General features: G+C 36.6%; 1 protein-coding gene across 3 annotated transcripts in view; it reads left to right on the top strand.

Moving 5' to 3' along the window:
* LOC143880465 (DNA-directed RNA polymerase III subunit 1-like) overlaps nucleotides 1–15,918 on the top strand; it is a 114,153-nt gene that overhangs the window by 28,064 nt on the left and 70,171 nt on the right. For all 3 annotated transcript variants that reach the window (XR_013251707.1, XM_077383500.1, XM_077383501.1), the window contains exons 13-14: nucleotides 4,245–4,433; nucleotides 12,893–13,088. Coding sequence is in view for 2 of the 3 variants with exons in the window: in XM_077383500.1 (XP_077239615.1) it covers nucleotides 4,245–4,433; nucleotides 12,893–13,088 (385 nt within the window). In the remaining variant the exon portion in view is untranslated. The remainder of the gene's footprint in view (nucleotides 1–4,244; nucleotides 4,434–12,892; nucleotides 13,089–15,918) is intronic.

Genomic DNA, 15,918 nt, shown 5'->3' with positions numbered 1-15,918 from the left:
CTTTGAATTTGTAAATTTTTCCGTGGAGAGTTGAACGTGACAATTTGTGGATACTTTATTCAGATCAATGAAGTTCAATCTACATACAAGGCTACTATTTTGTAGTTTATACACGTATACAATTTACTTCGTGACTGACATGATGAAATGAATTTCCAAGTGGTATTGTGACATGTAAACATCTAATATCTGTTGTATTTGCAAGTCCAGGGCAGCAGTTGCCGCAATTCACCCATCTAGTGGCATTTATATCTCCTTCCAACTCAACTGGTTTAGAAAAAGAATCCTTTACGGCACGGTTCCCCAAATAAAGTGATCATGCTTCAGGATTGTCGGATCCTCAAAACCAATGGGACCTAATAAACCTACCTTGAAGTCATTGACATTGTCTTTATTAAGGCCTGCTCGTTAAAACTAGGTTGCCAAGGGAGCCAGGGTTTTTAATTTTGGTTTTGATTTCGGTCACTAATAGAAACAGATACGTTTTGGTTTGGTTGAATATTTCGATGAGAATTCTATAAAATCATGGAAATGTATGGAAACACGTACAAATGGTAGAATTTGAAGACAAAACATTTCCTCATCAAAGAAACTGTTCGAAGTTCACACACTCCGACCATTTCATTTTCTTCAAACACTTCTTTCAAAGGTTTTCTCTCTCCTGTTGCTCCTCTGATTGCCCCTTCATTGTTGAGATACTCAATTTGGTGATATAGATCTTTTTCTTAAAGGAGGGAATTCGGGGATTGAAACTGTTAAGTTTGGTGCAAACGATATCAATTTTTTTTCTTCGATTGGTTGTGTTTGACAAGGGATGGTTTGAACTTTGAAGGGCAGAAGGTTGATCAGAGTGGCAAGGTTCTAAATATCTAAATTGGGCAGCTTAACTGCTTGCACCCAAACCAATACGCATAGACCAGCCAAGTTGTCTAGTATGATATGTATTTGCCATTCTTCAAAACCTTTTTCTCTAAAGCTACATTTGTCTCATATTTTATCTGGAGATGAATGAAATCACATGCATATCTTTCTATCGGTGGCAATCAAGAAAGTAGCAGACATTATGACTATTTTGGATTCAACCAAGATTTAAACTGACCATGTCAGTAGGAATATCGGCCGTACACCTTTGAATAAAACATTCGCATTCACTCATTGTCCGTAGAAATTTCACGACTTGTTTTGTTTCTACCACGATTTTGTGTTTACTTTTACTTTTGATGGTTTTCTGCATCATTTTTCCAACTGAAAACTATGAATTGATAGTTTTAAGTGTGATTTACTAGATTTCTAGTGTGCTCTGTTTGCTTGTCTGTCAATGTTTCTTGCCACTAATAGAATTCAAAGTGTAGAAAGAATTCTTTTGTGTAAAATAACATACAATATAAATATATGTATGGAAAAACTGTTTGTGAGCTTGAGCTCATATAGCTTATATGAGCTAGAGTGCCACAAAATCATGGTTCTCACATTTTTTGGGGTGATCCAAAGCATTCATTTGTAAGGACTTTACATAGATAGGGTGTGTACCAAACTCAGGTCCATAGGATCATTCTAACCCATCCAAAAGTGGGGGGGAAAATGGACAAACACTGGTTGTCGACAAATCTGCCCATTTTGCCCTCCACTTTTGGAGGGGTTAGGATGATCCAAAGGACCTGATTTTGGTACACTATGTTGGGGCCTTGCAAATGAATGGTTTGGATCACCACAAAAAAGTGGGACCCATGTGTTTGGGCACTCAAACTCATATAAGCTTATATGAGCTCAAGCTCACGAATATATATATATATATATATATATATATATATATATATATATATATATATATATATATATATATATATATATATATAGAGGAATAAGATTGTGCGCTCGACCGCACCAAGCTTAGGTGCGGTCGAGGGCCCAAAACTCATGTGGGCCCACATTGTTAGGATGATCCAAAGCATTTATTTGCAAGGCCCTTACATAGATAGGGTGTGTACAAAAAATCAGCTCTATAGGATCATCCTAACCCATCCAAAAGTGGAGGGCAAAATGGACAGACACCGTTTGCCACAAATCTGCCCATTTTTGCCCTCCACTTTTGGATGGGTTAGGATGATCCAATGGAGCTGATTTTTTGAACACGCCCTATCTATGATGGGGCCTTGCAAATGAATGGTTTTGATCACCACAAAAAATGTGGGACCCATGTGTTTGGGCCCTCGACCGCATATAACCTTATATGCGGTCGACCGCACACTCCTTTTCCTCATATATATATATATATATATATATATATATATATATATATATATGAGCAATGATAGATGCAAGGGCCCTCTTTATGCAAGGGCTAGAGAATGGCCCTTGAATAGATCCACGTCATCAAGTGCAACTGAATTCAGTTTCTCAACTGACTTTAAAAATGACGTGGATCTATTCAAGCGCCCTTCTCCGGCCCTTGCATAAAGATAGCTCTTGCATCTATCATTCCTCATATATATATATATATATAAACACACACACACACACCAAAGGTTTAGAAGACCTCTGTCCTATCCATTAGACAATGGATGCACATCTCTTTTTCAATCATTTCAATTGTTATTACTTATTACGATTCATTTGATGGACTTAGTAGAACATAAAATCGTAGGACACACACACACACACTATATATATATATATATATATATATATATATATATATGAGGAAAGTGTTTCTAGTCCGACCGACTAGAGATCATTCTCTAGTCCGCCGACCAAAAACACATGGGTCCCACATATTTGGGTGATGCAAAGCATTCATTTGATGGGGTGTCCACATTTCCTCTATATATATATATATATATATATATATATATATATATATATATATATATATGAGAGAACATTTCCTACACACTTGTGTAGGTAAGTTACCTACACACTAGCTTAAAATACAGTGGGGGCCCACATTGTTTGGGTGATCCAAACAATTCATTTGAATGGTCCTCACATAGATAGGGTGTCCACAAAAAATCAGATCCATAGGATCATCCCAACCGTACGATTATGGAGGTAAAATGGACGTGTATAAACCTTCACAAATTAGTCCATTTTTTGCCTCCATAGTTTGAATGGTTAGGATGATCCTATGGATCTGATTTTTTGTGGACACCCTATCTATGTGAGGATCATTCAAATGAATGGTTTGGATCACCCAAACAATGTGGGCCCCCACTGTATTTTAAGCTAGTGTGTAGGTAACTTACCTACACAAGTGTGTAGGAAATGTTCTCTCTCTCTCTCTCTCTCTCCATATATATATATATATATATATATATATATAGGTAAAACACTAACACAACTACATTAGTGGCAGTATGGCACAAAACCTGGTACCGGTAGTGTAATAGATAGTAGGTACTGCGTACATGTGTACTTGCACTGTTAGTTTGTTATGCAAAAGCATTACAATACTACAATATACTGGGTATTAGGTGCAAACAGAAAAATCCTAAGTTTTGATGATTCCGGCTTTGATCCTTCATTTTTGCATTTTAAATCGAAATTTCGATGGTTGATTCTAGTAGACTTTGACGAGATTTGGCCTCAGAACCATAAATTCCTTTATACAACACCTTACTAAAATGTCAAAATATAGAAAAAGGGGTTTGGTTTCAATTCAACACAAAAATAAACCCCACATAATTAATGTGTGTTCAGAGAGCCATATCCGAGCTGTATCAAGTTGATACGGTAACGAGTTACGTGCTATTTTTTCATAGCGACGGATACAATGGGCCGTATTGTATTGGATCCCCTAAATCCAGTACGTATTGGACGATAAGCAATATATCATCTGAATTTTTAACCATGGATGCAGCATCGGCACTTAAAGTGAAGCATTTTTTTCATGGGAGTTGTTCCTGTGATTATTTATCATGGATGCTTAAAGAAGCATTTTTTTCATGGAAGTTGTTCCTAAGATTATTATAATGGACGCTTAAAGTGAATCATTTTTTTCATGGAAGTTGTTCCCAATATTATTTATCTTGAACTACTGAATCTGTTTATGTTGGGGCGTTGGTCTTCTAATCAGATTTAGTAATTTACCATACATTTTATACCTCCCGTGTAATTTCTTGGGTATTTAGTGGTAAGGCTTGTAAAGTATTTTTGTAAGTCGGCATTTATTTCTCAAGTTATGTTACCCTTACTTTCTGAGCTTTTGGAAACGGTTATGGTTTGAAATTCTCTTTATTGTTCAACAGGTGCAGAATAACTTGTGTACACCGAAAAATGGGGAAATTTTGGTTGCTTCTACTCAAGACTTCCTAACATCTTCCTTTCTCATCACAAGGAAGGATACATTTTATGATCGTGATACTTTCTGTCTCATGTGCTCGTTTATGGGAGATGTGATGGAGCACATAGATTTGCCAACACCAGCTTTAATTAAGGTAATGTACTATTCAAGGCTATGAAATGATGACTTTGTTTTGTTCTTGTAGTGTATTTCTTGAACATGCATTAAACGTTATCCTGAAAAAGATGTAACAGCTATATAAAGTTTGAGTTTGTTTTTGTTTTCTTCTATCTCCATATGTATCATTGACATCTAATTATACAATGCTTCTCATTGTTAATGAATGCCTAGATATTGTTATTTGTTTAGCTAAATAATCTATTATCACTTTTTAGTTCCTATGGTTTTCTTTTTTGAGGAAATGTCCACAGTATTGTTAATCAGCTATTTGCTTTTACAAAATCACTTTTGTATGGGTGTCGAGAATGAAGTCGTTTTAGACCTTCCCAATTTACAGTGTGCAGGTTGTCTATGTCCATCATCTTTTGCCCTATCCAGACATGCCTTTGGAGGACATGCTCTATTAGCTAGGTTTATTCTATTTTATTCTTTTATTTTTTTTGTCTCGCAGGACCAACTCAACCTGCCAAAATCACCATAATTTTTTTTACAGACTTAACACCATAAACATGTCATTCACCATTCTTATTTCAAACAGAACCAGTATTAACAACAAATAATTAAAACTATGAATACTCCGAAACTCAACATAACTCAAAGTCCTAAAAACAAAACAGAATTAAACTCCACTAGCAATAAAGAAAAGACTCAGGGAAATCGACGGATATCGTCGCCTCCCACTTCAATTATTCTTCGACCCACTCTTTGGACTCAAGCTTCCTCATCTACGAACGCTTCCTCTTCCACGTTCTCCATACATGGAGGGGAAAAATGGGTTACACAGCAATTTGTGATAGAGACAATACCGGTATTGGATACCAATCAAGACAACAGATTGAAATAAATGTGTATAGGTTAGAATCAATAAAAACAAGGATAGATAATAGAAATAAATGCTAAGTAGAATTATGCGGAACAGTAAATCCATAAAACACACAAGAATCAAGTAAGGATAGTTAAAACTATAAGAATGGAATAGGGATCGAGCTATATTAACATAAATCAATCTAAAATTTATTTACTACCTTTCGGCTTTATCATTATTGAAATATCTTTTAACCGAAGACACTCCAGCTTGTTGTCTTTACCCGCACGGTCTATTCCGCGTAGACGCTTTCCGATATATCATACCGCCTAGAGACTTATAGTCATCATAGGATTCCAACATCAACGAGGAAGTTGCTCGACCCTTCCAAGTTGTATATTTATTTATTTATCTTTTCTTATTATCCGGGGATGGCTCTACGGCCTCCAATCACCCTTCTCCATTTTCGTCTTCATTTCTTCTTTCTTTATTTTATTCTTTGACTTCTTAATCTTTCCATATACTTAAATGAGGGTGGTTATTAGGTTCATTTCTTATTGAGCATTGCAATTTCTAAATGACATATGCTTGAACAGTTAAAACAAGTTTAATGAAAAGCAAATAACAACAGTACTAGGAAATAACTAATAACTAACACCATACACAAATCTCCATCACCATTGAATTCATTGAATAACCAGGTCTAGCTGTCAGTTGCCTTTGTTTTACGAAGCTGAGGATTTGGAAGCTGCCCCGCTGGTGAAATGAAAGGTACTGATCCTGGGGTCAAATTTATGAATAGAACAACATCAATCCCTATTTGTCCTCAGTTTTCCAATTACGCATTTTGCCCCAAATATGAGCACATTTTTATAGTTTTAAATCTCACACGAAATGTCCCAAAATCTGAATTGTTTCGCGCCCCCAAAGTAGGACACACAAACCCCTAGATCTGGACTGTTTCGTGTCCCAAAATGAGGCATATAAACAGCCTTAGATCTGGACTGTTTAGTATCCCAGAATGAGGCACAAAACCCCAACGAATCATTTTACCAATGGCTTTGTACAAGCACTGACTATGTAAGATCACATACAAACAATTCATTTTTCTCTTCTTGTCATATGGTATTGTTGCAACCTATATTTGTATATAAAAAAAAATCATTATTTCCTAAGTACTAAAGTTATAACATTCTGTCCAAAAGTCATTTCCCCCCCTCTATTACAAGGTACTGATGTACCTTGTGATTATAAGTGGAAAGCATGATACTTCTCACGAACAGATAATGTAGAATGACCTATAGGAGCAATATTTTTCTCTCTTTAATAGTAGATACAGATGTATAATATTTTTACAAGGGCAATCACTTTATTTCCCATGTACTGATGGTATTTGCCATTCAAAAAAATATTACTTGTTCAAACAGAAAAAGAACTGGAGACAATTAAAAGGAAGAGGTAGGGCAAACGGTACCTCTATCAGACCCAATAGATGAGGAACTATCAACAAGTGTAATAGATGAATGAGGGACACGCATTTAAAAGATTTACCAGTTGCATGGTCTGAGGTTCTTCAACCAATGACCCTGGGAGATGACCTCTGTGAAATAAAAATAGTAGAATTAGATGAGTTGGCCATAGTAGCCATGGATGTAGAGGGACAACTTATTGATCGAGGAGAGGTCTTCACACATCTCGTGAAAGAAAAACTAAATGACTGTTGGAACAATTTGTCTGTTTTTTGGTAGTACTACCTAGAAGCATTTCATCATCTTTTGATATATAAGAAACTTGATTGGTCAATGTGGCTTTGCAAGCTCATCCCAACTGCTGTTTTTTTATTATACACACACACACACACACACACACACACACACACACACACACACACACATATATATATATGATTTGTGGACACGGACACGAGTGTCACGTGTCGACACAGACATGGCAAACCCCCAAAATTTAGAAACGGGGACACTGCTAAATAGAAAGTATATATGATGCAACTACAAATATTAGTTAAAGAAGAGCTAAAAAAGAGTTTATAATAAGAGAAGAGTTAATAATAAAATAGGTAAACGAATGTCACACTTGACTTGGCAGAAAAATTTGTCCACACACCCACATTAAGTCTAATACTTGTAGCTATACATTTAAAAGTGTCCAAAGGAGTGTCAACATGGGTGGACACGTGTGTTGTGTCGGACATGGCAAGACACGTGTGTCGGCAATATATAGATTCCTTGTTCACTCATGTAATATCGTGTTCACTTTATGAATTGTGGTTATATGTCCACAATGAACACACTTTTTGACTCTACAACCTCTGCAACATCCTAAATTGCAGCCTCAACGACCTTTACCAAAAGCACCACCTCATCCTCTGCCACAGTCTCCTCTGACATTGAACTCATTAGGGCAGATTGTTCACAACACTACCACTGGTGGCTGAAACACTCTAATACGTCGAAGTTAGAAATACATGTAAGATAAGGAAGCTCCTTACTAGCTAAAATATGAACACAGAGGGAGTAATGTTTGGGTTGATAACTGGGAGAAATTTGGCTGCTCTAAACTCCTCTAATTGTCTCTTCAGCAATACTAAATCAATGGGTAGGGGCTGATATACATTCAGCTCTTCCCAAAAACCCTTCAAAATACTACAATACTAAGAAGGGGACTTATTCCTATTCTGTAATGTGAATTTATTCTCGAATAATTCATAATCACGAGAAATTATTATCATAAGATGAGTGCGGCTCCTTAAGTGTTTTTCAACCTTTCTTTAACCATGTCTAGAAACATCATGTTTGTAGGCATCTGTAATGTGAATTTATTCTTGAATAATTCATAATAAGGAGAAATTATAATCATAAGATGAGTGCGGCTCCGTTTGGTTGCCAGTAAAATTATTTTTTCTAGGAAGTTTTTAGTAAAATTGTCGTCCCATCCCATGTTTGGTTGCCTTTTAGCACTAGAATTTTTTTAATCCCACTCTTGTAATGATTGCTTCTGTGGTGACATGGACTCCTTGTCCCCTCTTTTTCTTTCCTAGGGAATGATGTCCTCTCTCTTTCACTCTCTTCCCTCTCTCTCCTCCCTTCTCATATTTAGTAATGACACCCCAAAATTTTGGCAGGAATTTTAGGAATTGTAGGAAAAAAAAACCTAGCAAATTCCGTTGACGTCACTGTTGGGATTAAAAGCTTCGTAGGATAAAAAATTTACTGGCAACCAAACGGAGCATGTGTTTTACAACCTTTCTTTAACCATGTCTAGAAACATCATGTTTAACCTGATAATTCTCGCTTAGCCAGTCTTTATATCCACTGTCGAGTTCATCTGAAGCTTCCTCGGTCAAGAACTTTGACTCATAGTTTTAACCACACCACCCCCCCGTGGACTCCCCCGAGTTGATTCCCTTTTACCTTGGCTGTCTTCAGCGTTTTGGCAACGAGTTTTGCCCTACGGAGTCAATAAAAACCAAGGTTGCCAGAGTGGGAATCGAAAGCGGGAATCGAAGGCTCTGGGGATGGTTGGAAGTGGAAATCGTGAAGTCGCTGGAGAGTCACCGGGGAGTTGCCGGGGAATTGTCGGGGAATTGCTGGGGAGTTGGGCATCGCTAGAGAATCGCCGGGAAATCGCGTTTCACATAACATTAAACCGCAGTTCCCAAAAGTAGGAATCGGGTTTTCGGGGAATCATAAACCGCGATTCCCAAAAGTGAGAATCGGGTTTCCGACAAATCTGAACCGGAATTCCCAGTTTTTGGGGATTCGAGAAGATTCCCGTTTCGGATTCGAGAACCCGGGAATCGAGGTTCCCCACTCCCAGTGACGAATCCTGCTTCCTTGATAAAAACTCCTTTGAATCTCCCGAATTATGACAACGTCATCCGAGTACTCGGCCGTGTAAACCGATTACTAGACCGCGTCAACCGATTACTAGACCGCGTCATGCCGATTCAACTAGGTTTTTCTTCGGCCGCGTTCTGCGTTGCAGCCGTGTTTTTAAACACTGCTTTAACTTGCTCCTTCACCCGGTGCTACCTTTGAGGACTTAGCCCACACGATATAATTTGGCCCATTAAACTTCACAAACATGAGTTGCAATCTTGGCATCTCTATAATGTTGGGTAGGCACGGTTTACTTTCACTTATTAGTACTATTTTCAGACAGGGCAGCAACTGATCCAAACAAATATGGCGGCCCATAGATCACAAAAGTAGGGCAACTCACTCAAAATCCCCTAAAAAGATCAACAACTCATGGAGCAATAAGTGCTCCCTCAGCAAGGACTTCAAATAATCAAAACCACACACCTTTAAATCCACGAATAGGGCAGTGTATTCACATGAACACTGCAGCTAGAGGTCCATACAAACAAGGTAGCAAGTGGATTATCTACGTAGAGCATCACAAATCAGAACCTTCAAACTCTAGTATGAAAGCATATAAGCGACTTGAGCAAGATATAGGGCAAACAAATTCCCAGCTTCAATGCATATGAGCAGCACACAGCATATGGGCCACACAAACACCATGAAAACTCCATGAATAGGGCAACAACCCTTGCGTAAGGAAGCAGACAGTCATCTTAGGCACTATTCTTCCTTGATATAGCACTGAAAGAGGAATAACTTAAATAGCAAACACCTAGGCGCAAAAACACAAAGAACGCCGTAGGGTTTTGTGCCCAACAAGAGAACAACCTAGATCTTGTGGTTCGATCAGCACAAGACAGACCTAGCCACCTAGGGTTTCCAATATATGCATCTAGAAAAGAAAAAAAGAGTGCAAGAAAGTTCATGAGTCAGACCAGTGCTCTCATACCATGTTAATTAATCAAAGTAGGATGAGGAGAGAAGAAAAAAGAGAAAGAAAGAGAGAAGTCGTGGATGTTGGTTTGACTTGAAAGTCACATTCCATAACCTATTCGTTTATGTTATATGTAGAAGGGGAAACCCACCGTACTGCAAAACTGCTAGTGTAAGTTAAAAGGAAAGAAAATGACAAATATACCCCCTCACTTAAGAGACTAGCACCTATGCTAGAAATAATAATAAAAACCTTCAACAACTATGAAGTGAGGAAGTTGCTGAAGAAATTTGTTATATGACTTTTTACTTTTATTTTCTCGTTAGAATGTAATCAGCATCTCTAGATCTATGGTGATTTCCCTTATTCATCTTTGGAGGATAAGGGTCGTCTTGAAACCCTTCAAGAGAAGAGGTTAGAGGGGACATTTTCAGCCTTCAAAAGAGATGGATTGTAGGTCACCTTTCCTCAAGAATTACAGATAGCACAGAAGCATATATCATGGAATTTAGGTCCATCAGTTTTGGTGGATGTGTTTATAGGTTCATCTCTAAGGTTTTGTTAATGAGGATTAAAAAAAGTGATGGGCTTATTGGTGGCTCCCATTCAAAGTGGTTTTGTGGTTGTGAGGCACATTTTAGATGATATAGTAAGTGATCATTAACTTGGTTTTTTTTGTGGAGAGAGACAGAGATGGGTTCTTTACATTGTATTTTACGTATTCTGCTGGCATTCATTGAGACTACTCTTGGCAATTATTTCTAGTAGTCTCTTCACATGTGGGAGGAAAAAGATCAAAGGTTTGAAAGAAATTTCCTTTGGAAGACGATCTCCCATTTGAAAAGTGTCATCTTGTTAATTGGCTCAAAGTTTGTTTCCCTTTGGTATAAGTGCGTGAGTCAAAACCCTGATTTCTTGGCTAAATGGTGGTGGAGGCTAGACGAACTTTGGGCTAGAATAATTGTTTCCAAATACCAAAACCTGGCAAATAGAACTGATCAGTGTAATTTAACATGTAGGGGTCACATATTTTTACTTCTTGGAAACTAGTTGTAAGTCCTTTAATGGAATCAAGTTCAATGTTGGTGACGGACCAATAGCTGTTCTGGCTTTGATAAATAGTCTGGGAATTCTATATTTTCTGAATATTGTTGTAATCACTTTAGAAAGACTTTAATCCAAAGTGCGTTCTTTGGATATGTCAAAATTGTTGGGGTCTCACTCATTACTGTTCCATATCCTAACGGGGGAGGACCTTGAATGCGTCTTCTTATGGAAAGACTCACGGACCTTTTATATTTTTCTCTTAGACATGTAAAGTCATTCGTTCAAGATATCAGTTATCCATCCATTTGGGATTCATCTCTTCCCTGGCTGTTGCTTTTTTGCGGTTAAGTAACTAAAGCTAAACCATATAATTTAAAATCAACAAACAGAAAGCTATTTAGTTGGAAATCATAATTTTCTGCTAGTACTAAAAGTTTTGAAAATTGGAATATTTGGTACTGAAAATTGGAAAACGACAATAAACGGGAAATGAGAGGAAAAACAGGAAAATACATGATTTGTTTTTAGATTATGTAACCCTTACTAGCAGTTTCGAAATGAACTGCAGTATAAACACTGAAAACTAAAACAAAACTGAAAAGTAGTAAGAATAGAAAAAATGACTAGAAATATGTGATTATGGTCACATTTTGCCCAATACAGAATGATATGCATTAGAAAAATGTTTACAAAAATTAAAACATACGTTCTAATTGAGGGAAAAAAACATTCAAACACATTCGTCTTCATCTTTGTGTCTTCTTTGCTTTCCTTTTCTTCCCTTAACAAGATCTGTTTCTCTCGCTCCTTTGCTAACAGCCGCGAGGGAAGGCATTGATTTTTAGTTATTTCTTCATATAACTTTTGAAGATTTGCTAGAAATAGTCATTTTGGTACTGATAAATTATGCAGGAAAAACATAAAACCGGATCAGGGCAAAATTGAAAATTAAATTGTTTAAAAAAAATACTGTATTTGTAGTAGGAACTTGCGAAAAACTTCATTTGTTGTTTTAGCAATTTCTTAACATATTTAAAGAAGAAATGTAAGTACTAAAAAAAGAAAGAAAATCTGGAAATATGTTTTTTCCTCGATCTTGCTCAATGTGATTATATTTTTTGGAAACATCTTTTGTTGTAAAAAATGTTACAACTGTGAGTTAAATCGAAGGCAGAGAAAAATTTATAATATAATTTTTTTTTTTGAAAGATAAAAAATATAGAAGTGAGCTTTTTCTTTCTATGCTGATTGTGGTGTGATTTCTCTATTGTTCAGCGATTTTTGTTCAAGTTGTTGACTTTTAAAAGTGGGGAAGTGATATATTCGCTCCCTTTTCATACTTGGACAGCCCCCTGTAGTGTATTTATGACTACTCTTCTATGCTACATTGGGGTGGCCGGGAGATGAAAAATGGGCGTATATATTATTTCCTTAAAAGTATCTTTAAACTGTTTTGGTTTCTCTGGCAACATGGTTTCCCCTAAATATGTCTTGGTATCAAGTATTTGTATGGAACCCCTTTCTTTATAATATGCCTCCTTTTGTCTTTATATGCATGAAATTGATACGTGGGATCACTATCAAAGTTATAAAAATAGTATCAGTGGTGTTCTTATGAAGAATAGGGTTGCTCCTATCAGCTTCCCTTACACTATATCTTGTCAATACTGTTAGGTGTTTTAGTTTGCTATAAGTTTAGCTTTTTGGTCTTGGTTGTTTGTTATCACCCTAACTTTTGTTTACATTTGGTGCTTTTTCAGCCAATGGAGCTTTGGACTGGGAAACAAATTTTTAGTGTTCTAATACGGCCTCAAGCTCACATGAGGGTGTATGTGAATCTTACTGTTGTGGAGAAAAATTATAGCAAGTCTAGAGAAACAATGTGCCCGAAAGATGGATATGTATATTTCCGTAATAGTGAACTTATATGCGGGCAGCTCGGAAAAGCTACTTTAGGTTAGTATCATTTAATAATATTTAATATTTGTTGTTTCCCAAATTCCTTCTCGGGTTTCCTATTAAGATATGTTGGTACTTACCATCTTTATTCATTAACTTCTTTCCACTAAAAAAGAAGAAAAATAAACTCTGTCTTATGTGCAAGGTTTTAAATCTCGGTTTCGGTTTCGGTACGAAATTTCGGACGAAATCTTGTAAAAATTTCACCGAAATTTCCGAAACGTTTCACCGAAATTTCCGAAATTTCACCGAAATTTTGTACTTCACCGAAACATTTCACCGAAATTTCCGAAATTTAGAAACGAAACGTTTCGGCCGAAATTTCCGAAACATTTCGGCGAAGTTTGGTACTTTTCCGACTCACAGTGAATTTCGTTTCGGCGAAGTTTAAAACCATGCTTATGTGTATTGGTTTGCCTTGTTGCCTAAACACCGAAATATGTAATATCAGTTATCCTTTGTCGTGTCAAATGTGGCATCATATTACTTCTATGTTACTTTTCAGGCATCATATAAATTGATGTCTAAAATCACATAAAGCAATGGAAACATATGCAAATGATAGAACTTAAAGATAAAACTTCAAGAGATATTAGAATAAGCACAAATACACACTTAGAAACCATCACATAAGAAGATAACCATCCATAATGGTTTAAAAACATCGAACACCTAGGGCCATGCTGTTTGATAATTTAGTACATACCAAATTTCACACATATTTCATATAAATATTTATACACAATACTTGCACCACATTTCGCTTGCAATTCATATCGATATAATTATGTAATACATATTGATATAGTATACCGCTATCACACAAACTATTATGCTTTATGTATTATGGTCATTTTAGTTTCAGTTTCGGTAGGAAAATATTTCAGTCGTTTCGTGTTGGTTTTGATGGAAATTTAAAACCAAAACAATGCTTTTTGGGTACACTATGCTAATAAACCATGATAGGGTCCCTACAGGTCTTATTTTTAGGTGATGTTTAGTGTTTGAATGCAAATACACCCTGCAAAATTGCCGGGTGCAAAAGTGGCGGGACTTTTTTTTATATTGTCTATGTTGTTATGTAATACACATTATGTAATATATATATATATATATATATATATATGAATGTATTGACAAAAACAGAGATTCATATTTGATAATTAGAGTTGGATTTGCCCCTTGTACACACGAAACTTGATGGTGATCTGCTCCATTGATCTAAGGGGCTGTCACTGGTTTAGCCTGTTCCTCTTGTCCCAATGTGATGGGGTGATCCTACTGCTTTAATCATCGCCTTCATGCAAGGTGTTATTTTATATATGAATGTATATGAATGTATTGACAAAAACAGAGATTCATATTTGATAATTAGAGTTGGATTTGCCCCTTGTACACACGAAACTTGATGGTGATCTGCTCCATTGATCTAAGGGGCTGTCACTGGTTTAGCCTGTTCCTCTTGTCCCAATGTGATGGGGTGATCCTACTGCTTTAATCATCTCCTTCATGCAAAGTGTTATTTTAGGATTTTTAAAGATTGTGTTGAGGAAATATTAAAAAAAAAAGATTGTGTTGAGGAGTTGATATATGGCTTCATCCTGTCATGATGTGGGAACTACTTTGAAGGAGCTGCTCCCCATAAACCATTCTTGTTTGGTCCCCAATGAAGTCAATGTCAAAATACCTCAGGCCTCATCCAACCCAGCAGGTGGGGTCAATTGGTTTATGGGCAGAACCCTTGCTGTATGACTGTTTGTTACTGGGGGATCTCTTCTACGTGCACGGACTTGCTGTGTTGTTGCTCTGAAACAATTGGAACACTTGTGTATTGTATTTTCACAATCCTAATTTCATTTCCCATTTGTAGTATTTTTCATTCTGTTTCTTGCTTCCCATATAATGTTGAAGGTGATTTGTTTTAATAAACAACAACACTAGCAGAACTTGAGCAATTATTATTGTATTTGATGTTTATATCAACTTTTTCCTCTTATTTATTGATCTTTGTCATGTTTTCTTGTTATCCTGGGATTTTACAACTAGTGTTTTACTATTTCTTATTTTTTGACTTTATTTTCTCTTTACTGTTTCTTATGTTGTAAGTTGTATAATATTTACTGAATGTTTGTTGTAAGCATAGTTGTTAAACTCTTACGAGTCAACTCTCGAGTCGAGTTGTTGGGCTTTTGCGTCAAGTTACATGAGTGACTCGCATCCGTTGAAGACTCTTACGAGTCATTTGGCGACTCTTACGAGTCGTTGCGAGTCGAGTAAAAAAAAATAAGACTCTTACGAGTCAAGTCGAGTCGCTGGGCCTGAACTTTCTTGTTTCGCTGGGCATAGCATTCCCCAATGCCACCTTATCACGTTGAGCGAATCTCTTCTACCGCCACCTTATTCAAATCTTCATTCTCAAGATACCTTATTCCTCGGTAGATAGCATGCACTTCAGCTTCATTAGAGTCCCAATGGGATCCGCAAAAGCTCATTTCATAGCTCCAAATTCATCCCTCAAGACTCCCCAATTCCGACAGGACCAGGGTTCCCCATGCTAGACTCCCAGTCTTGGACAATCTTGGGTTCTTGGCTTGAACCACCACAAATCTCCTTCCAACCATACCATAAATCATTGGTGGATACAAATCTAAACCAAGGAAGGGTTTTCACGCATGTTTAAGTTTCAACCAGAACTTTATTATTTTTGTGCATGCAAGTTACAAGCATATCATTATTTATATTTTTAGCTTAGTGCTTTATCTATGTGCTATTGTGTTATATTTTTAACATGCTTCACCTTTTGATATATAATTATATTTTTTCAACT

This window comes from Tasmannia lanceolata, unplaced genomic scaffold (genome assembly GCF_043159265.1).
Source record: "Tasmannia lanceolata isolate RefF3 unplaced genomic scaffold, GAP_Taslan_0.1 ptg000006l, whole genome shotgun sequence".
NCBI lineage: Eukaryota > Viridiplantae > Streptophyta > Magnoliopsida > Canellales > Winteraceae > Tasmannia > Tasmannia lanceolata.
The sequence above is the reverse complement of the archived record's forward strand: the minus strand, read 5'-3'. Positions and strand labels throughout refer to the sequence as shown.